Here is a 24,690-nt window from a genome sequence, read left to right on the forward strand (position 1 = left end):
CACGGTTCTTTCATCCAAGTTTTCCACCTTCAGCGTCTCCGCCTTGAAGACATAAGAAGTCTCTCACCGACTCCGCGGATCTCTGTCTTACGTTGAACAGAGCCGCGATATCTACTACCTACTTTTTCTGGTATATGAAGTGGTCCACAAAAGCTTGCTCTAACTCTTGAAAATTGTTTATACTCTTCGACAGCAACTGGTAATACCAGTCGGAAGCTCCCCCCTTTAAGCTTACGGGGAACATCATACATCGCAGTCCATCATATCTAGGTTCTTGCCACAACGACATCTGTTGTCGGAAATGGTGGATGTGATATGTCGGATCTCCCTTCCCGTCATACCTCTCAAATCTAGGCTGATTGAACCGCTTTGGGACCTCAGACTTCCAGATTACGTCCGCTAATGGGTTGCGGTTCAGCCCCGCCACCACCTGGTTCGCCGCTCCACTTATGCCTTTAGCTTGCTCCAGATTCGCTTTTAGGTCACTAGCTATCATTTCCCTCACTTGCTCCCTCATGAGTCCAAGTAACACATTGTCCGCCAAGTTGGGCCTCCCCTCCTCTTTCTCCGACTCAAACGCCTCTCTCTCTGACTCCTCTATGGTTTCCTTCTCCCTCTGAAGCCCGTCGTTTTCTTCCCTCAACCTCGCTATTTCCTCATGTAATAGTCGTGTTCCCTCCGACACCAACGCGGTGGTCTCTTCTCCGCCTTGCTCTCCCCTATCACTCCTCACTGACTCCCCCTCCTCCTCTGCAACCACCACCTTCCTTAGCCTTCCTACTCCTCTCTTCACTCTTGTGGCCATTTCTCCAGTTGTCTAGATCTCGTTCCCCACAGATGGCGCCATATGTTGTACCTCTAATATCACACTCACTATCTCTTTTTTCTTTCCTAGGTCTAGCCTCCCTAGTTTTCTTTCTCCGTCCTCCCTTTTTCACTCTCTTTCACTGTTCTTTTTATACACCCTTGTCTCTCATCGCAGCCGTCCACCTGTCCTTTCATCCCTCGCTCCCCTTTCTGCCATGTGTAGGGTACCTGCTGTGCACCCATGTGACCGCGGTCTGCTACTGTACTCACGAGTTCCCCACATATCTTGTTTCGGGTCCATCCCCATGTCGATCCCCTACTCCTCGGTTCCCGCTACCTTGGCTCGCATCAGGTCGCATTACCACTCATCCTTTATATCGCAGATCCTACCACTACAAATACTTTTTGACTGTTATTGTATATTTGTATGGCATAATTCATTTAGTTAATAGGGTTAGTTAGACTTACCCCATTAATAGTTGCAATTAGTGTTACCCCCCATTTTCAAAAATATTAGTGATACCCTCCAACGGCTACGAGATGAATTATTTTTTTTCAGATGGAGAAATCTGACCGTTGGATCTTACAAATGGGGGGGGGGGGGGTATCGGGGTAAGTCTATCTAACCCTAGTTAATATTAACTCTGTAGATGTTTACTTGCTTAGTAATAACTTGAGTTATATAATGCTTAATTATTTTTTGATGTAACAACAAATGTATGTACTCTATTAGTTCTTTTTGTCTCTCAGCACCCTTATCAAATCCGCTACATCCCTCATTGATAATATGATTATTTTATGCGATTACCATCTGAATCAGCAACGAGGCTCACACAAGTAGTAGCAACTAGCAACAGAGTAGACTTGAGTCACAAACCACTGATAAACACACCGGGGTCCAAGTGCACTAGGGCAAAAAAGTTTCAATTCCCCTATGTAAATCAATACATCATATTTATATGCATGATAAAAGCAGCTCCAAGGCTACTCGATTTCCTTCTCCAGTTGTTTGATACAATTCACTGTCTAACAATGCTTTGGGGATTTTGAATTTAGGCCTTCACATCGGCTTGGAAAGCAGCGTGTAAGTCTACTGGTGATGTGACTCTTTTGATACCTAAAGGCACATATTCAATCGGACCAATCTAATTTTTGGGGCCTTGCGAGAGTTTGAATTCCGTAACTATGCAAATGCAGGCAAGCTTTAACTCTCACATACAACCCTGCAATATCTTGATTTGTATAAATTGGATGATCTCATCCTATTCCAGTTTGACTAATTTGCTTGGAATCTGTAGGGTTTACTAAAGGCACCAAATGGCTTGAGGAGTTTTGGATCTTCGTCTGATTGGATTGAGTTTGGATGGGTGGAAGGCTTGACCTTGACAGGAGGTGGGACATTTGATGGTCAAGGTGCCTCATCTTGGCCCCTCAACAATTGCTCAACCAACAAAAACTGCAAACTTCTTCCAAGTGTAAGTATGCCGTAAATAAGAATTGATTCTTAAGTTTTTACCTAGAGAGAATTGGGAGAATGCCTCTTGAGCTACACATGACTATCGGTAAAATGAAACGTAGTTTGAACATGGTTTTATGTGAACAGCCTAAGAATATGCTCATAGCTTAAACTTCTTTGTTAATTTGGCGAGCTAATGGAAGAATCAGGCAGACATTAGACTGCTGGCAGCTTGGGTTTAGCTGCATATATACTAACTTGGTTGTCACACCCCGAATTTCGACAGAATTCGGAAAAACATTATTTGTCCCGACTCTTCGATCTCTCGAGGGTGTGACGACTCTCAACTCCCAAAACCCATAAGCGGTTTAAATATGCGGATAATAAAAACCAATAAATTTTTTAACTTAAACAAAAGTCTTCTTCATGACAAAGATTCACAAATAAGATTAGGTTACAACTCTCCTTTCAATAACTCTTTAATAAAATTTACAAATGAAAATACAAAAACATTGTCTAGACTGAAATTCTATATCACCTCAAGGGAAAACAAAACAAATCTCGAGATGCAACGTTACGCAAAACCACAAGCAAAGAACCACTCTTCTTCAACACTAAACTGTCAAAACTTATCAACTATGTTCATTGAATGAACACACCGATAAGCAAACATGCAAATCGGGTCAACATTATAAAAATGCTGGTGTGAGTAGCTCTAAAAACAACATATACTTATACAAATATATACATAATCCATACGGCAATTAGTTCCTCCACCGAGGCGCCTTAACTTTCAACGACTAATATAACATACTCAAATACAATAATTAGGGCAGGTAGTTCTTCCACTGAGGCGCCTTAACTTCCCACTAACCACACAACAAACTATACGCATCATAAATAAGGCATGTAGTTCCTCCATCGAGGCGCCTTAGGTTCTAACTAAACAAATAACCAACCAAACATATTACCATAATTAGATTATTTCAGGCTTTCTTTGTGTGTCCCTAAAATCACGTCGTATCTATGTCTTACCTAGTTTCCCTAGCTACCACAATCGCTACCCAATGCCGAACATGTACATCCACATGCCTCCCCTTATATAATGTACCACTCGCGGCGTAACCACCTCCCGAAGCGGGATGCGCGCGACACTGTAAATCCTCACACACGGAAGCCATTATATAAGTAATGCCCCTATTCAAAGATAAAATATCGCTGGCCCTCGCTTCAATATTTGCGAACGGAATAATCAAGCCACTATTCGGCTACGATTGCCCAACACATGGGTCAATCAACATCTCATATATATACAACATCTTATATATCAACATCTTATATATCAAGCCACTATTAAATACGATTGCCCAACACATGGGTCAATCAACATCTCATATATATACAACATCTTATATATCAACATCTTATATATTAAATACGCCCACACAGGGCAGATCACATGAGTTGTGGTAGTCGTTCTAGGATTTTCGATTACGTAATTTATTCGGTGTCATCCATCTATGACTCATAATAATTCCACTACATCACGTGCAGGTCAATTACCTTATTGCACTAAGCCACACTATTTAGAAATATCTCAATTATATCTCGTAACCACTTTTATTATTTCACGTGCCAATATATTATTGCACTACGCCACAAACCCGTGGGAAAATATCCACACATATTATACTACCTCATAGTAGCATCTCACATATAAAATAATAAAGCTTTTATACATCTATGTCTCCAAAACTATTGCATTCAATATATATATCCCAACATATTACATAGTGTCACAATATCAACGTCAAATCTTAATTAGATAATGACAACCAAATTTATATCAGCTTCCACAGAATTTCAACATTTGATTTGTCCATATAATTTACAACATAAAATGTAACACAATTAAAGCGGATCTACGGTCCACAATCAAAGCCCAATATATATATACTTTTACACACTACTCACGCCAAATCATAATTAGATAATGACAAACAACGTTATATAATGTTCGACAACATTTTATTATTACAATAGTCCATAAAATCAAATATGAGAAAAACTGGAAAAGTCAACATTCCACCTGGCCGGTCAAAGTCAAAGTCAAAACGTCATGGTCAACATGTCATGGTAAAAGTCAAACTGGCATGGTCAAAGTCAAAGGTCAAAGTCAAAGTCAAACTGTTGTTTCTATGTTCAACAGGTTCATAGTCATAGCCATGGTTCATGGCTAAGGTCAAAGGTCAAAGTCAACCGTCATTGGTCAAAGTCAACGGTAAATGGTCAATGGTCAAAGTCAAAGTCAAACTGGCATGGTCAAAGTCAAAGTCAAAGTCGACACATCATTGTCAAAGTCAAACTGTCGTTTCCATGTTCGACAAGTCCATGGTCATAGCCATGGTTCATGGCTAAGGTCAAAGGTGCATGGCTCATGGGCTCATGACCAAGGTAATGGTTCGGACCCAACTGGCCAAGCCCAAACCTTATAACCCGAAAGTCCAAACATTTAAAGACCCAATTAGATCTATTTTAAGTCCTATGGACTGGCCCCAAACCAATATTAGAAAGCGGGCACAAAATGTGTTAAGAGATTGGGTCCAAAAATAAGAGAAAACCGCCCACAATTACAAAAATTAGAATGGCCCATAACAAGTTATCAACTAATAGGAAAAAGGGCCCAAACAAAAATAGAAATGAACTGGCCCAATACTTTAGAACATAATCGGACCCAACCCTCTAAAATAGAATCCGGCCCAACCAATTAAACTAGCTAAGCCCAAGGCCCAAATCGGTGAACAGTGCATCTTCTCCAACTGCCACCACCGGATCGACCACCGTCGACCTCCACACAACCACCCAATCAAACCCACCGATTTTAATCCTCCTACATCAACAACCCACCAAATCTAAAACAAAACAGTTCAAACGATTTTACACGCATAAACCCCAAGTCCCAGTATCACAGTAATGGCAGTAACGCCATTAACGCCTCCCTCAACGCTTCACTGCCCCGACATCACGCACCACCCAACCCAACTTCAACCCATTATCAACAATCCATACAAACCACTACTACGGGCGACAAAGACTTTCTCCATACCGAAGGCCACCATTAACGACGTCTTCAGAGCTTGAACAGCTCATCCAATCACCGACGATCAAACCTCCAGCACTCACTCAAACCTCTCCCCACGAATCTACAACCCATCATCATACCATACAACAACCAACAATGACAGTCCACACAAAAATTTTACTGGCGAGTTCTCTAGCGCCGCCATTAATGTCTGTCGAAGCTTCAAGCTTCCAAAGCTTTAACAGTTCAATCAAATTTCGATATTTAACAAAGTTTATTAAATACGACACGCACGACGTCGAATAAAATAGGATAATAAACAGTATAAAAACAGAAATAGTAGACATTATACCGACATACGAAAACTACAAATCTGGTGAAATAGCAAAATAGCTACTCACCTGTATTAAAACCCGACAAATCCCTCCTAGTCCAAGCCGTCGCGCTCCAACGCTCCAGCCAACGAGCTTCAAGCTTTGCCTCCATTTTTAATATATTTTATTTTTTTATGAACCCTATTTTCTAGAAAAATGTGTTTATATACTTGGGTCCGAAACCCAAGCCCAACACCGACTCGGGCCCAAAACCAGGCCCACGTATCCCGAGTCCAATCCGACGAATTTTGAAAATAAATAAATAAATAAATAATAAATAGAAAAATACGTATTTAAAAATACGAGCGTTACATTGGTAGTTGTTCATTTTCAGTTATGAGTTGCTAGTTATTTAGTCCTCCAGTCTTGGTACTAGCTATAATTTGAAAACGATGTTTTCATCTAGCTATAGATTAGTTTTTGAAATACTTTGTCATGGTTCCAGAATGTGAAGTTTTTATCAATGACAAAAACAAGATTGAGAGGGATAACGTCTACGAACAGCAAGTTCTTCCACATTGTGCTACTAGATTGTAAGGACTTCCATGGAACATGGATCAAAATCAGTGCTCCAGCCAACAATCCTAACACAGATGGGATTCACATTGAGAGGTTGACAGGTGTTTTAATTTCGAACTCAGTCATCGGCACAGGTGATGACTGTATTTCCATTGGACATGGCAATTCTCATGTTACCATAACTGGCATCACTTTTTGAAGACCGTTTTTAACAAGTTTCCTAATTAATTTGGATTTAGGGAGTAATTGATGTTGGTGGACCAATGGGGATGTCAAAGTATGCTAGAAGTACTCCTCAACGAAGATTTGGAGGTTTTGTTTATTTTTATTTTTATTTACATTGTTCTTTTATACATTTTTCCTCCTAACATTGCTGCAAATGATTTTTTGTTGTAGATGCAATGGAAGCCACCACACCGTTGTTACTACCACCACTGTGGAAGTTATTATTCCTCAATTTATGGAGAGGATGGAAGCTCTTTAAAACAAATAATTCAAGCTTCTTCTGTGATCTAACATTCATGCATGCATATTGCATCACTGTTTTATACTGATTGCAAGCTTTATTTCAGATATCTGCTACAAGAATTACTATCACTGAGCCCAAAATTAATCATATATATGTCATGCAAGATTTTTATTTATGGAGCCTTACGCCTGTTGGTTTATTTATGTTATGTGAATGAACTTCTAGGTTCCTTGAAAAATAGTAATTGAGTTTTCTGTCATATTATTCTATTATTCTAATGTACTCTATTTGATTCTAGGTAGTTGTTGTAACGTGTTTATTTTTGGGTGTTTGGGGATTCATCTCATTTGATAGGATTAGGGATGAACATGCATGCTTGATTGGATAAAAATTGAACTTTACAAGTTTACATGTGCATGTCCTGTTATAAAAAAAAATGTTGGAATTAGGCTTTTTGCATTGCACAGGGAAATTGTTATTGGATTTTCTGTGAAAGGTACCTGGATCTCAAGGAAAGTATATATCGGGAAAGAGGTACAAATGGAACTAACAATAAAATTTTGGACTTCTTGCAAGAGAAGGTTAGCATTATAGCATCGTGTGCAATGGAGTTCTTAATTTTTTTTGAAATTGTTCATTCCTCACATAATGCCTTCAAAACAAACAAAAGACTGTCCTAAGAATGTCATTTTGTTATGATCTTTGTGTTTGTCGCCTTACGTTCCTCCCTGTCTATCATGTACTAGCATGGGAAGAGCCCACTACTGTTAACGAAATATTGATTTTATATGGGCACTGGATAAGATTGTTTGATGTAGCTTTTAGACTTGAAGGGACGGTTAAGCGCTACAAATATTGCTTATAGCTATTAACTAAATATTATTTTTTATTTAGCAAATACTATTGTGCCTATTCTTTTTGTTTTGTGGGTTTTTACATTATTGTGTTATGTATTTGCACATAATACAAGTGCAGTACCAACAATTTCAATACAAGAAGCCGCTTCTTTAATGTAGGCTCGATTTTCTTGATAGCCTTAATTTCAAAAATATTGATTGCAAACAAGCAGTAATCAAACAAACAAAAGATATTGATGAGTAGTCGATAACACATGGCAGTGACGTTATGGTTGACTCAAAAGGGGGAGATTGATGCAAAAAGGTCATTACATGTTTCCATAATTTAGTTCCGAAACTTTAGTTATATGGAAATTGTAAGTGGGTTGGACCACTTAGGTCCACCCACATGGATCAAGAATCCATCCCCAATATAAGCTACTCCCTGGATTGTAAGATCGTAGTCCTACTGGATAGAATATAATCTATCCTGAATCTCTTGTTACGCAAGAGTTGTGGGAGTTAGCTATTTGCTTGGTTGGTTTTATATACCTTACATAGGTATTAGAAACACAACAAGTAGAAGAAAAAGAAAATCAATCTCGCATTATAACTCTCTTCTTTCTCCATTCACCATGGGGTGGGGTTTAAGGTGTGGTTACAAAGGATTCATTCTGGTAATAATCCTACTCAAGAGACAAGGCTAGTAACAACTATTAAGGTTATCATTCTTTATATTTGGGTTTCTTCCACTGGACGAAGGAGGTATGTTCATAACTCGAATAGCATGTTAATGTATATTTTGCATTGGTATCAGAGCTGTTTATGTTTGTTGATTCGCCATTGTAACATGCATTGATAAAAAAAACAAGTTTTGTGAGTTTTTTCTCAAAACCCATTAGTAAACAATCTGTTAATTTTTTATCTCTACATGTCATGATTTTTTAAAAACTAATTAGTAGGGTTTGTTACTCTAAGTGAGAGGAACGTTCTCCTAAAATTTCATGGAAAACCGTTGAGTAGATTGAGAGAAAACTCAAATCAAAGTTTTTGGTAAAAACTATTTTTTGTGGTTTTTTCAGAACTTTGGCCTATTTTTTGATCGATTTATAGATTTTATTAATGCTTAAAGTTTTCATGTTTGTAATCTATGTTGTGAGATCTTCGTAACAGTATAAAATATGTTTCGTTTGGATCTATAATGAAAAAGATACGCATCTCTAAACAGAAATAATTTCAGTTTTTCTTTTGATTGAACCTTTTGGTTTTAATGGCAGAGATGAAGGACCCTTTGAAAGAAGTCCAAGTTACGTATTGCGAGCAACTTTAGTATGTAGGACAACCACATAACAGATATTGGAGACGTGAAGTAGGATGGGCTATTTCCACAAACCAATATATAGGAGGGCTGCCCCATATAAGAAAGTGCAACTAACAGATGATTGAAAGGTACAATTGATTTCTTCAAGATCTTTAAATATATATATTTAATTGATTCCTTGAGTTTATATTCTAAAGTTTGGACAATTTATTAATTTGAGTTTCACGGATTAAATTTATCTGCTTTAAGCTTTAAGCTCGAGTGTAAAGTTATTTGTTTTGAATTTTGTTACCTAGCTAGCACCATTTGTCAGTAAAAGTAAGAATTTAGAAATTTTTATGCTTTTGCACAACATGCTTCTTTATAGCAGTCCCCTTTTGAGCTCTCTCACTGTGTCCACGTCATTTTTTTACTCACTAGAAATCATTTTGTTACTCACTAGAAATCAGGAGGTAAATAAGGAATATTAGGAGAAATCAGTCCATAATTTAAAATGGAAAGCCTAAACCCCAAACAAAAACCCACGACAAAAACTGAAAAAGTTGCTTATTCCTCGATCTCCAATAAATCTACTATTCATCACCATACCACTTCCTATTCACCGCTATTACCGCCACACTTGGTACACATTAGCCTTAAGCTATTTTACCATCTACCTCTGGTTGTCTCGCGATACCCTCTACAGCTTGGCCCGCCGCAGTACCTTGACCAACTTTGGGTCCAATAGAAGCCAGCCTTACGGCCACCCCAGCAGCAATAATGGAAGCAACAGAAATCAGTGGATTCATGGTAAGTTCCTCGGGCACCCGTTTACAGTAAACCACTATCTAAAACTCTAATAGATTCCAAGCCCGGTTTGGATTCGGTAAAAAGAAAGCAGCACCAAAGAAAGTATCGAAGCCCACTACCGATCGGCCACTTTGGTTTTCGGGTGCAAAAACACCTAAATATTTGAACGGGACTTTGGTAGGTGATTACAGATTTGACCCGTTCGGTTTAGGGAAACCAGCTGATTGAATATTTGCAATTTGATTTGGACACTTGGCAAAGAAGTTAGCTGGAGATATTATAGGGACCAGGTTTGAGGATGCTGATATTAAATCAACTCCATTTCAACCATACAATGAAGTGTTTGGGTTGCAAAGGTTTAGGGAGTGTGAGTTGATACATGGAAGGTGGGCTATGTTGGCTACACTTGGTGCTCTTACTATTGAGTTGACCACTGGTGTTACTTGGCAAGACACTGGAAAAGTATGTAAAGTTTTCACTTGATCCATTACTTAATTCAAGTATGATAGTGTGGGTGAACTACCTACAATGGTTACTATGCAGTCGGGTCATGGATGCAATGTGAACTCCGATCTGAATAAGAGAATGTTCACATCTTTCATACTACATTGTAAGCAAATTGGTAGTTTTTCACATCTTACGTGGCAAGCCCCTTTTGAGCTCCCTGAAGGTGTCCACGTCATCAGGAGAAAAAATGGAATACAAATTGGAAAAAATCTTTAACGAAAAAACCTTCCTCAGTACTCGAGCAAAACCCCATTAAGTCCCACAAAACCCCCTTTCTCCAACTCTAAATTCATGTAGAAAACCCAAACATATATAGATTTGCACAACTAATAAAACTCTAAAACAAAAAAAAATTAGAAAATGGAAAAAATGAGATTGTCACACAATTAAACCCCCAGCCCGCCTCTCTCATCTCCACCGTGGTGTTGCTCTCTGGTCATCAAACTGAGATGGTCACAAGTGCTTCCTCTTACTCAAAGATTGATTTAATTTAAAAAGTCAAGTTGTTCGTTCCCTTTTAGAGCTCTCTAAAGGTGTCCACGTTAAATTGTACTCACGATAATTCAGGAGGCCAAAAAAGGAATATTACGAGAAATTAGGGACGTCTCAAATTTTAAAAAGCCTAAACCCAAAAAAAAAAAAAAAGCACGGCTAAAATCTAAAAAAGTCGGCCTTCTCCATTCCCAATTTTTCTTTAGCTCATCCTAATTGAATGTGTTATCTCCAACTTTCTCTAAAACCCTTAAAAAAAACTCATTCTCCACAAAGAAAGAAAAAAGGGTTTCCTATATCGAGCAAGAAGAGGGGACATCATATACATATCGATTCCGTGTTCCCAAAGAAATGGTTTTGAAAATTGAAGACCTCATCCGTTGTGATATAATGAGGTCATCAAAACCTTCATGAAGATTAATCAACATCCAATTAATGCAAGACGTTGGAGCACATCTATATTGTAAGTGATTATGCAAGATCTTATTTGGGTTTTATGGTGATAGTTTTAGTGTCAGGTTTTTAGATTATAACTAGATTTTGGACCCGGGCGTACGTTCGGGATCTATTAAATATTTTGTGTACTGAAAAGGCTTTTACAAAATGTCTCACACAAATTTTTGAACCATAATATATTTTTATTGAAAATAAACCAAAATACGTTAATGAACAGCGATTATGGTGCATAAATACTTGAAAAATAAGGGATCAAATTGAAATATCCTCTACACTTTATGTTAAACTTGATCTAACTTGTATAATAGTTTTCTTAGATTTATGGTGATTTAGCGGCAAATTTTTGAATCAGAATATATTTTTATTGAAAATAAACCGAAATACATTAATGAGCAGCGATTATGGTGCATAAGTACTTGGAAACTAAGAGATCAAATTGAGATAGCCTCTTCACTTTGTGGTTTAGGATATTAATTCATAATTTTCAAATAGAATTATCTTAAACTCGATCTAGCTTGTATAATAGTTTTCTTAGATTTATGGTGATTTAGCGGCAAATTTTCAAATTACAATATATTTTTATTAAAAATAAATCAAAATACGTTAATGAGCAGCGATTATGGTGCATAAATACTTGGAAACTAAGGGATCAAATTGAGATAGCCTCTTCACTTTGTGGTTTAGGATGTTAATCCGTAATTTTTAAATGGAATTATTTTAAACTCAATCTAACTTGTATAATAGTTTTATTAGATTTATGGTGATTTAGCGGTAAATCATCACCGCTCAGCTTATGTACTAATGTGTACAAATCACTAAAACAGATTTATTGTTTCTATATCCTCAAAGAATACACTACTCCCACTTGAAAAGATTTATCACATGAACGTGTCCTACGAACGGGTGTCGTTATATTAAATTATTCTAAAAAATATTAGCAACTATGCATAGATATGAGATATGAAAATTATATTAATTACTCATTTAAATTTCTTGCATCACTCTCTATAAACAGAAAGCATCAAATCTTGATAAAACTCATCGACTTCTTTTTATTGTTAGGTTTAATAATATAAGTTTGATTGAAGTTTTGTGAGAATGCCCAATGTGGCGAAGATAATATTGAAGCTACTTGAATAGCAAGGCATTCCCAATCACAATAAAAGAATTATGATAAACACTACTTAAAATGCAAAACTATATTTCTCGAGACATTTATTCCCCCTATATATAATACAAATATGATTTAGGGTTATTAGTTCAGTGCATTTGCATCAACTTTCTGATTTTCCATTAACTATTCTTTGAGGTTAGTTTAATGTAGTACGTTGCATCCAGTTTCCAAATTCTCATTAATTACTCTTTGATGTTAGTTCAATGCAGTTTCATCAAGTTTTCGATTTCCCATTAATTATTATTTGAGGTTAGTTCAGTGCAATTGCAATCCACTTTATGATTTCCCGTTAGTTATTCATTAAGGTTAATTCAGTACAGTTGCATCCAGTTTTCGATGTTTCATTAATTAGTATTTGAGATCAGTTCATTTCATTTGCATCCATATTCCAATCTCCCATTAATTACTCTTTGAGGTTAGTTCAATGCATCTGCATCTAGTTTTTGATTTCCCGTTAATTGTTTTTCTAGGTTAGTTCGATAGTTTACAATTTCTATATAGTTTGCATACATGTAAGAGTCTATTTTTATAAACTCACTTTCATTTTGGGTTCCTAATTACTCATAATTACTCATGTGAGAAGGCTAAAAAAATGGACATTTATGCTTTGAGGTCAGTGCGATGCAGTTACATCCGACTTCCGATTTCCAATTAACTATTTTTTGAGGTTATTTCAATGCATTTGCATCCAATTTCTGATTTTTCATTAGTTAATCTCTGATTTTAGTTTAATGCAGTTGCATCCAGTTTTTGGTTTTCTGTTAATTATTCTTTGAGGTTAGTTCAATACAGTTGCATCCAATTTTCAATTTTATGTTAATTGTTATTTGAGGTTAGTTCAATGCATTTGCATCAAGTTTCCGATTTCTCGTTAATTATTTTTTGAAGTTAGTTCAATGTAGTTACATCTAATTTATACTTTCCCATAAATTATTCATTTAGGTTAGTTCAGTGCAGTTTCATCCATTTTTCAATATTTCGTTAATTAGTCATTGAGATTAGTTCATTGCATTTGGATCCAATTTCCGGTTTCCCGTTAATAACTCTTTAAGGTTAGTTCAATACATCTGCATTTAGTTTCTGATTATTTATGCTTTGAGGTTAGTTCGATGCAATTATATCCGATTTCTATTTTTTCGTTAATTATTCTTTGAGATTATTTCAATGCATTTGCATTTAGTTTCTGATTTCTCACCAATTATTCTATGAGGTTAGTTCAATGCAGTTACATTCGATTTTAGAATTTATGTTAATTATTTTTTGAGTTTAGTTCAATGCATTTGCATCAAGTTTCCGGTTTCCCATTAATTATTATCTGAGGTTTGTTTGATATATTTGCATACCGTTTCCGATTTCCCGTTAAATATTTTTCAGGGATTTGCATCCAATTTCTAATTTCCCTTTAGTTATTATCTGACGTCAGTTTAATGCAATTGCACCTAGTTCTCCATTTCTAGTTAATTATTTTTTGAGTTTAGTTTATTGCATTTGTATAAAGTTTTCGATTTCTCGTTAATTACTCTTTGAGCTCAGTTATATATTTGAATCCAGTTTCCGATTTTCTTTTAATTATATAATGTGGTGTGTAATACCAACTTCTACTGATCCATCTGTAGTGTCCTTGCAAACATGACATAAAAAGTAAATTATGCTTGATTTACTATGTGGGATCATCAAAGATTATCCAGTTCCCGATTTTCCATTAATTATTCTTTAAATTATGCATGACTCACTATGTGGAATTTTCAAAGATTATCTACGAACGGGTGTTGTTATATTAATTATTTTGAAAAATATTTACAAATATGCATAACTATTATATATTAATATTATATTGATCACTCAACCAAATTTTTTATAACGTGAAAACCTCACTCTCCATTAAAAAAAATAACTCGTATTTGATAAAACCCTTCAACTTCATTTTGTTGTTTAATAATAGAAGTTTGATTGAAGTTTTGTGAGATTGCCTAATAAGGTGAAGTTTATATATATTGAAGCTACTTGAATAGCAAAGAGTTCCCAATCATACAGAAAGAGATAAGATAAACACAATTTTAAATGCAAAACTATACTTATCGAGAGATTACCACAATATAACCCAACTAACTATGTTTTGAGGTTAGTTCAATGCATTTGCATCTAGTTTTTGATTTTTCGTTATTTATATTTTGAGGTTAATTCAATGCAGTTGCATCCAATTTCCAATTACCGTTATTTATTTTTTGAGATCAGTTCAATGCAATTGCATCCAGTTTCTGATTTCTTATTAATTATTCTTTTCGATTAGTTCAATACATTTGCATCCAATTTCCAATTTTCTGTTAATTGTTCTTTGAGGTTAGTTCAATGCATTTGCATTCAGTTTCTAATTTCCCGTTAATTATTCTGTGAGATTAGTTTAATACATTTGCATCCAGTTTCCGATTTCTCGTTTATTATTTGATAAAATTGCATTTGCATATAGTTTTCGATTTTCCCGTTAATTATTGTTTGAGGTTAGTTCAATGAATTTGCATCCAGTTCCCTGATTTCCCGTTAATTATTTCTTGAGGTTAGTTCAATGTATTTGCATCCAATTTATTTTTTGAGATTAGTTCAGTGCAGCTGCATTCGGTTTTCGATTTTCCGTTAATTATTTTTTAAGATTAGTTCTACGCATTTGCATCATGGTTCCAATTTATAATTAATTTTTCTTTGAGGTTAGTTCAATGCAGTTGCATCCAGTTTTCAATTTCTCATTAATTTAATCTTTGAGGGTTTGCTCAATGCATTTGCATCCAGTTTTCGATTTTTCAACAATTATTTTTTTATGTTATTTTGATGTATTTGCATCCAAGTTTTGATTTTCCATTAATTATTCTTTGAGGTTAGTTTAATGCAGTTGTATTCATATTCCAATTTTCTATTAATTACTTTTTAAGATTAGTTTAATGCTTGCATTTGCATCTAGTTTCCGATTTCTCGTTAAATATTATTTGAGGTTAGTTCGATGCATTTGCATCCAGTTTTCGGTTCCTCATTAATTATTTTTTTTACGTTAGTTTCATTCAATATTATATATCTTTTAAAATATTTGTCATTATTGTTTTGCCGTTATTATTATTTTTTTTCATTTTCTATTATATATTTTATGATGTTATTTTTTGTATAATTGTTTTTAACTATGTTTTGAGGCTGTATTAAGGATATATTCGAAATAAGTCGGTGTTTTATCATAGACACTAAAATTGTATGATTTGTAATAGGGAATTAGTTTCTACAAATCATCTATTTTTAGCAATTTTTTTTATTTAATCAAATATATAAGAATTTGAACACTAAAAGTGTTTGATTCGTAAATAGGAAATTAGCTTTTACAAATCACCTATTGTTTAACAGTTTTTTTTTTTATTTGATCAAATATATAAGAATTTGGAATACACTCAAACTCTCCAAATATAAGAATTAGAAATACACTCAAACTCTCCAAAGAGGTTCCATATATATGGGATTGTAGGCTATTAGAAAAGATTATCTTTCATATTACAGTGCCACGTAGGAGAGAGAAAAAACTAACTCTCATATTAGAGTGCCACGTAGGAGAGAGAAAATTCTCCATTAGAGGTTTCTACTTTAGTATATAGATAGTAGATGGGTTAATAGATGATTAGTTATTTACAGTCAAGCTATGACATCTTGCACGTAGCCTTTAATTTTCATATTCTATTGTATGTTTTTAGTTAAAATCCTTTTCTTCATAGTTTATTCTTCTTATTCAAAGTTTTGATTTTCGATTTTGTTTGTCTAAGTCTTATTTAAGATTAGAGACAATGTCCGAACTTACATTAATTACAAACCATATGACTATATGCTATTGCATCACTGAAAATGATTAGGTTGTAGGTTATTTGTTGATGAGGACTCTCTCCAATTCAGCACAAATTCATCTGAGTGACAATGTTTTGGATCTTATTGATTGAAGCAACATGTAAGGTACCCTTTGTTTTTTCAACTCCATGTTATTTAAGATTAGTCCGAACTTATTTATGATCTATGTAGAAAGCAACATTGCCAATAGATCATCTCTAGGAAGCCTACATCCCGTTTAGTTTGGTTATTTAATCTGTAACACATGATTCTGGGTACATTAATTTACATAACCAATTCAATGTTGTTTACATAACGGGCATGTATGTTCACTAGATCTGTTTGCAGGTTCACTTGCATGTACATATGTTCTTGGTGTAAATTTCCCTTTTGGTTATGCTCCTATCCATATGTTATACGATGGTATAGATTACATATAGACACCCCTCCTGGAAAAGAAAACCAATAAAAAAAGTTGAATGCTAAGAGGCAAGAGGTAATGGAGTAAAGAAGCTACATATATATTAGTGCATTGATATATATCTGAAATGTATCCTCATTTAGTTTTTTATTATGTGAGGCACTCTCAAACGCTTTCGATGATTTGACATGCATTGTTAGAAACGCATTAGATGATCTGATCACTTGCATAGTTAGAAATAACCAATGGACAATTAATTGTGGGATGTTCAATGGTGTCATATATATAATAGCAATCCCCTTTCGAGCTCTCTGAGGCTATCCATGTCAGTAGGGGTATTATGAAAACTTAGGAGACAAAAATGGAAGTTTACCCGTTTTGAGCTCAAGAAATCAAAGCAAAAAAAGAAACCCTTCGCCTTCCCGAAATACTATGTATTAATTCCTTTCCTCTCTGTCTCTCTCTCTCTCAATCTTCGCTGGCTTACTTCTATAAACTTGGCCACTGCCATCAACGAGTCAGACACCTAGAGAAGTCATTAATTTCTCTTTTCAACCTCATTAAAATTTTGGGGTTTGGCGAGGAATTTTTCAGGTGAGTTCTTTTGCTAATTTTGTGGTTTCTTTAATCACTCGTGAATTCCTCAGAGTATTGCTCTACTCCTCAGTGATGTTGAAGTAAAAAATATCTTTTTGACAACTTCTTCAATTGTTCCCTTCTTTATTTTCAATTAGTAATAGTTGTTGAATTGATTTGGGGTCTAAGTGTTTGTGTCAATGTCTCACTGAGTAGGATAAAAAAAACAAATAAGGGAACATCGAAACTAAGTCAGTGATTTATTATTTCTACTAAAGCTGAAATGTTGTTAAGAAGCGGAAGTTCATGCATAAGTGTTTTTTTTTTCTAACTATAATGATATGAGGGATGCTATAGTTCTTCTACATAGTTCAGAGCGAGGTATCTAAATCCTGGAATAAGTGATTAAATGCATCTGCCTTTTCTTATTTTCTTATTATGAGAAGAAGGACTTTGATTTGTATGTTCATAAACTTTATGTTGTTCTTTTTGTGATTTCATCTTGAAATTGGACGTAAAAGTTTAGGATTTAACATGTCCAAAGTTTGCACGTGTCGCCTCAATCAACTTTTAGCCTGACCATATAATCAATCAATTCTACACTACTAAATTTATTTTCCTTCTTCATATTGACTATTTTCTCTTATGTTTCGATCAATAATTAATGGTCTTAGGATAGCCCTTAGCTTAATTCACTATGGTTCTTGTAGGTTTCACCCAATGTAGTTAATTAGAGATAATGAGACCAAAATGTATGGTGATTGTGTTGGCCTTACTGATTGCTTTCTCTACTTTAGGAAGGACTGCTCAGGTTGTGGCATGTTTGTTACACCACAATACCGCGAACCGTAATCACACTAGTATGAGAGCTATATTTGATATCGGCTGCACCAATTAGGTTGCCTACGTACCCATTACGGGATCAAGCCGCCGTAGTTCACTTCCACTCTCTCCCCCTTCTTTCCTCATTCTCTGCCCCTCCTCCTCCTTTTTATATCCCTCTCTTAGGGTTTACTCCTAGGGCAATAGTTTGGTCCTGGGCCCATATTCTGGGCCCTATACACACTACGGTCTGGGCCTTATCTCTTGGCCCAGTACGGTCTGGGCCTTATCTCTTGGCCCAGTACTTATGAGGTACATTCCTGAATATGGCTACTACAATTGCCCCCTTCTCGGGTTCGGCGGCGATGACGACGGCGGACCCGAGAAGTCCTCAAACTTCCTTGTCTCTTTCTTTGAACTCTAGATATCCACGTTGTCCTGTGACTGTACGTAGTCTTCTTCTCCTCAGGACATTTCACATCCAGGTACTCTGCTACTGGACCGTATGCCTGTGAAGTGTCTCACTCTATCGGTTCTCATTCATATAACTCATTAGCGTATCCACGAAGGCTCTCATCCCCTTCGCTCTCACTCTTCAAACTCATCCTCATGCCAGCGAAGTGTCTCAACTCAGCTATCCACTCTCATCTACAAAATTCACTATCGTACCCGCAGAGTGTCTTGTCTCGGCCATAAGCTCCCCTCCACATAACTTACTACTATGTGCACGGAGTGTCTCACCCTTTCGCAGAACTCAACATTGTATCCGCCAAAGGGCTCATCTCCTTTGCCCTTACTCATGGACCTCAATATCCCGTCCGCAAAGGGCCTCGTCCCCTTCCAATTGCAGTTTGGAACTCTGGCTCGCGGAAGGTTCATCACCCCCTTGTCTCTCGCTTTGGAATGAAGCGATGAGGGCAACTCAGCTTGCCCCCATGTTTGATTCGGATCTCATGTCCAAGATATCTCTTTTTGTATCTTCGACCTGCGGCTCAACCGGTATTTGGGGGCTACTATCTTTGACCGCCTGTCTCTTGCCTTTACGTCCGTGAAGGGCTCATCCCTCCGTGGGGCTTTCGGCTCTCTCGCCTGTTGGGGCTCTCTTATTGCCCCATGTATCTCTAGCATTTCTGATCCGCGGAAGGCTCATCCCACTCCGCTGGCTCGACCGACCGGTCGCCCGGTTGGGGCTCTCTCATTGCCCCATGTATCTCTAACATCTCTGATCCGCGGAGGGCTCATCCCACTCCGCGGGCTCGACGGGTTGTCGCCGGTTGGGGCTCTCTCATTGCCCCATGTATCTCTAGCATTTCTGATCCGCGGAGGGCTCATCCCACTCCGCGGGCTCGACCGGTTGTCGCCGGTTGGGGCTCTCTCATTGCCCCATGTATCTCTAACATCTCTGATCCGCGGAGGGCTCATCCCACTCCGCGGGCTCGACGGGTTGTCGCCGGTTGGGGCTCTCTCATTGCCCCATGTATCTCTAACATCTCTCGATCCGGAGGGCTCATCCCCTCCGCGGGCTCGACCGGGTTGTCGCCGGTTGGGGCTCTCTCATTGCCCCATGTATCTCTAGCATCTCTGATCCGCGGAGGGCTCATCCCACTCCGCGGGCTCGACCGGGTTGTCACCGGTTGGGGCTCTCTCATTGCCCCATGTATCTCTAACATCTCTGATCCGCGGAGGGCTCATCCCACTCCGCGGGCTCGACCGGGTTGTCGCCGGTTGGGGCTCGACCGGGTTGTCGCCGGTTGTATCAAGAGCCTGTCTTCCACAGCCGTGATGGGAGAATGCACTAATCATGGAATTCCATGTTATCACATCTCTGTTGTTCATAGTGTTTTGAAATGTCTTTATTGAGTCACCTAACTCCCCACACTTTGCATACATGGTGATAATTGAGTTGGATATTGCGACATCGATTCAAATCGTCTTGATAACTTCAAAGATGAAACCGCAAACTTAGCGAAGCATGGAGTGATGGGCACAACACTTGAAAATACTTGCAAAAGTCATGTCATTAGGTTTAAAACCCGAAATTCATTAGCACATAGAACTTGACCGCTTCTTCGGTGAAGCCATTTTGTGCACAACCACAAATCAATGCATTCCATGAGACATAATCTTTTAAAGGAATCTCTTCAAAGATTATAGAAGCCTTCTCCATCTTCTCGAAACTTGAGTACATGGTGATCATTGAATTCATCAATGTCGTGTGTCGAACCAAGCCCTAACTTCTTGATTCTAGCATGGATCTGCTCACCCACAAGTGGAGCCTCAACATAACTACATGTGTCTATCCTAGCACAAGAAGAGAATTCGTTAAGGTCTACACCGACTCTTTCATCTTCCCCATAATTTGAATGATTTGTCAAAAACCAAAACTGGTATATGCCATAACCATAATATTCCATGTGAAAACATCGGGCATCAATTTCATCGACAATTTTTTCCATGTCCTTTAGTTGTCCACATTGAGAGTACATCTCCGTAAGAGAGTTTCCAAGAGGTAAAATCATGTCAAAACCAGTTTTCATAATGCAACCATGAATCTGGCTGTCCAACTTCTAAATCAACCAACCGTGAGCAGCTAGAAATGAGACTTGAATCGTGAACTCATCAACTTTGAAGCCTTCCATTTGGATAAGGTGCAAAACTCTCATAGATTCTTCATTACCCACCATGGTTTCGAACAATCCAGTCATAAGGTTGTATGATCTGACATCTCGCTTCGTCTAAAACATTAAATAAATACACGGACGATAATCTAAACTTCTACGTTTACGATTACATTGTCATTATAATGTTATCAATTCCTACATCCTTGGATTCTCTCCTTTTAATAATGAGAGCATGAGCCTCCTTTGCACTCTCAAGACTTGTCACAAGAGCAACAAGAAAGTAAACTTGAGAAAGTAGATTCATTCGGTCTCATCCCACTTGACATAAACCAACCAAGAAGACCTAATCCGTCTTCACCTCGACTATTAAAAGCATATCCAAAGAATCGAGAATTCCATGTAACAATATCACGCGTGATGATGCATCTTCAAACAAACACACGGCATCATCCAAATAGTACGACCTTCAATGCACATTGTAATAAGAGAATTCACAATAGAAACATTTGTACTTAGCCCATCCTTAACAATATAGCCATGAATTTGTACTCCATGATCAAAACCATCCACACTCGAACATAAGCTCAAAAGACTAGAAAGAGCATAACAAATTTGAACGGAACTTGTGAAACAAAGCGAATATCCGAACAATTGAAGCATCACGGACTGAATTTCCTTGGTGAAGATACCCTCTTAGTAATATCTCAATAGAAATTTCGTCAAACTCATGCATTCCTTCTAATACTTCCATCGACTTGTGGCGCAATGGTAGCTGGCGTCGACTCGGATCGGAAGGTTGCGTGTGTTTCGCCATTGTCCGAAAAGAAGAAACGGAGATCTAGAATGATCTCTCAAAGCTTCCCACGAAACCGGTTTAAAAACTTGGGCCCAAAGCCCAACTAAGGGTCGTCTCCTTCACCACTCCCTCCACCACCACCACCACCGGATCGATCAGCCACGCCTCACTTCCTCATACCCACGGTTTCACTCCTCATCGAAAACCAAACATCTTTAATTAACCAACCATACCCTTTCAACAACCGCCGAGATCTCTCCCCAATCTAGATCTCGACTGCCATTAACATTTGTCAAAGCTTCCATAGCACCACTCTCTCGCACCCAAGCAACCATCAACAACCCACATCAACCCAACCAATTCAAATCACAACAACAAGAGTTTATAACAACAAAATCGGGACCGGTGGCGCCATTAATGCTTGGTTCAAAGCTTTGATGACCACCCCCAATACCCCAATCATCATCCAACCGAATCAAAACATAATAAACAACATAAAGATTCAAATAACACATTTCAAATCATAGATTGGGCGATTTCTTTGTTTTGAGGTGGAAGACAGGTGATTCAGAGAGCTTCCTCCTCTTTAATGCGGTAGAAAACACAGACGAGGTCATGTTCGGTCCCCACAGACGGCGCCAAATGTTGTGACCTACCTCTTCTCCTCCTCTACTATTCTATTTATAATGACCCTCCTCCTTCTTGGGCCCTCCAGCTGTCCCCTCATCTTACGGCCTCTGGACTGCCAAGTGTTGAGTTCTCATGCGACGTTAGGGTTTCACCCATCCCCTGCTAGGCACGTGCCCAGATGGTCCTATTCCATGTCAGCTAGCCTTTCGCGCCGCGGTTCTCCCCTATCTGTCCTCGGTACTCGGCCTCCATACTTGGCTTCTCTCGCCCTGCCTCGTAGTAGCTTTGCCCGTCATCCCACATCCTGTCCTCTTCCCGGCTCCCTCATCCGCCAGACCCGCGGCCATCATAAACTGTGTCGCTACAAATTGTAGTAGCCATATTCAGGGATGTATCTCATAAGTACTGGGCCAAGAGATAAGGCCCAGACCATAGTGTGTATAGGGCCCAGAATATGGGCCCAGGACTAAACTATTGCCTTAGGAGTAAACCCTAAAGAGAGGGATATAAAAAAAGAGGAGGAGAGAGAGAGAAAAATGGGGGGGGCTGAGAATAGAGGCAGAGAGGGGTGAGGAGTGAGAGGTGAACTACGGCGGCTTGATCCCGAAAGGGTTAGGCAACCTAATTGGTGCAGCCGATCTAAAAGAGAGCGAGAGTATGAGTAAAAGAGGAGGTCACGGTTTTGTGTTGTAACAAATGGCGCCGTCTGTGGGAAAAAACTGTAGATGCAATCGACTACTACACTGCCGAAATTGATAAGTTATCTAATAAGCTATAGAGAGGGAAAGAGTTACAAGTGATCCTAAGGCTATTATGCCGGCTGCATTTGTCTCATTCAGAACCCGATGGGCCGCAGCTGTTTGTGCTCAAACTCAACAATCGAGTAATCCAACTTTGTGGTTGACCGATTGGGCACCCGAGCCGCGTGATGTGTATTGGAGTAATCTTGCAATTCCGTTTGTTGAAATCACCATCCGAAGATTGATTATGCTGGCTGGTGCAGTTTTTTTTCCTTACCTTTTTCTTCATGATCCCCATTGCATTTGTTCAGTCCATAGCAAACCTCGATGGAATTGAGAAGGTTTTCCCTTTTAAAGCCTTTAATTGAGAAAGAGGTTGTCAAATCGGTGATTCAAGGTTTTCTTCCGGGATTGCACTAAAGATATTTCTCATTGTTCTTCCCACCATCCTCATGACTATGTCCAAAATAGAAGGTTACACGCCGCTATCGGTTTTAGATCGGAGATCGTGACAAAATATTACCTATTTATACTTGTCAATGTGTTTCGGGAGCATTGGATCGAATCGCATTTCAGCAACTCCATAATTTTATTAAGCGATGCGCAAATGAGATTCCAACAACAGTTGGTGTATCTATTCCAATGAAAGCCACTTTCTTTATTACATACATAATGGTCGATGGTCAAGGCGGGGAGTTCTTTGGAGAGATTCTTAGGTTGGTTCCACTTGTTATGTTCCACCTCAAGAATACATTCTTAGTGAAGATTTAAGCGAGGCAGGAACAAAGCTATGGATCCGTGGTCCTTGGACTTTGCTTCTGCTGAACCCCGAATACAATTGTATTTCTTGCTTGGACTTGTCTATTCTGTGGTCACGCCCATCCTTCTCCCTTTCATTATCGTCTTCTTTGGTTTCTCTTACTTGGTTTTTAGACATCAGGTTTGTTAACCCATGAACTCTGTTTATTTCTTCTACTTTATCTTCGTTAGAAAGGCATACACCGCGGCAGGTAACTCTTTCTTTTGCCGTCATGTACATAATTGACGGACGAGTAGTTACACCGGGGGCACCGGGGGCAAGCAAGCCTTGCCCCCGGCCTTGGCAGAGATGTATGTGGGAGAGCCCTAACCGGCGACAACCCGGTCGAGCCCGCGGAGTGGGATGAGCCCTCCGCGGATCAGAAATGCTAGAGATACATGGGGCAATGAGAGAGCCCCAACCGGCGACAACCCGGTCGAGCCCGCGGAGTGGGATGAGCCCTCCGCGGATCAGAGATGTTAGAGATACATGGGGCAATGAGAGAGCCCCAACCGGCGACAACCCGGTCGAGCCCGCGGAGTGGGATGAGCCCTCCGCGGATCAGAGATGTTAGAGATACATGGGGCAATGAGAGAGCCCCAACCGGGCGATTAACCGGTCGAGCCAGCTGGAGTGGGATGAGCCCTCCGCGGATCAGAGATGTTAGAGATACATGGGGCAATGAGAGAGCCCCCAACCGGGCGATAACCGGTCGAGCCAGCGGAGTGGGATGAGCCCTCCGCGGATCAGAAATGCTAGAGATACATGGGGCAATGAGAGAGCCCCAACCGGCGACAACCGGTCGAGCCCGCGGAGTGGGATGAGCCCTCAGCGGATCAGAGATGTTAGAGATACATGGGGCAATGAGAGAGCCCCAACCGGGCGATAACCGGTCGAGCCAGTGGGTGGGATGAGCCCTCCGCGGATCGAGATGTTAGAGATACATGGGGCAATGAGAGAGCCCCAACCGGGCGACAACCCGGTCGAGCCAGCCAGCGGAGTGGGATGAGCCCTCCGCTGGATCGAGATGTTAGAGATACATGGGGCAATGAGAGAGCCCCAACCGGCGACAACCGGTCGAGCCCGCGAGAGTGGGATGAGCCCTCCTGGATCGGAGATGTTAGAGATACATGGGGCAATGAGAGAGCCCCAAC

At 38.9% G+C, this 24,690-nt stretch overlaps 1 protein-coding gene and 1 pseudogene across 1 annotated transcript; both read left to right on the forward strand.

Annotated features, from left to right (window-relative positions):
* The first annotated feature begins 1,992 nt into the window (after positions 1–1,992).
* Positions 1,993–6,437, forward strand: LOC147518383 (exopolygalacturonase-like). The gene is made up of 3 exons (XM_086593903.1): positions 1,993–2,004; positions 2,106–2,282; positions 6,165–6,437. Exons 1-3 carry the CDS (start codon positions 1,993–1,995, stop codon positions 6,435–6,437), a joined length of 462 nt encoding a protein of 153 aa, XP_086450029.1.
* Positions 6,438–9,623: 3,186 nt separating this feature from the next.
* Positions 9,624–24,137, forward strand: LOC147518384 (hyperosmolality-gated Ca2+ permeable channel 1.7-like; annotated as a pseudogene).
* The last annotated feature ends 553 nt before the right edge of the window (positions 24,138–24,690 follow it).

Source organism: Coptis chinensis, chromosome 2 (genome assembly GCF_015680905.1).
Source record: "Coptis chinensis isolate HL-2020 chromosome 2, ASM1568090v1, whole genome shotgun sequence".
In the NCBI taxonomy this organism is placed as follows: Eukaryota; Viridiplantae; Streptophyta; class Magnoliopsida; order Ranunculales; family Ranunculaceae; genus Coptis; species Coptis chinensis.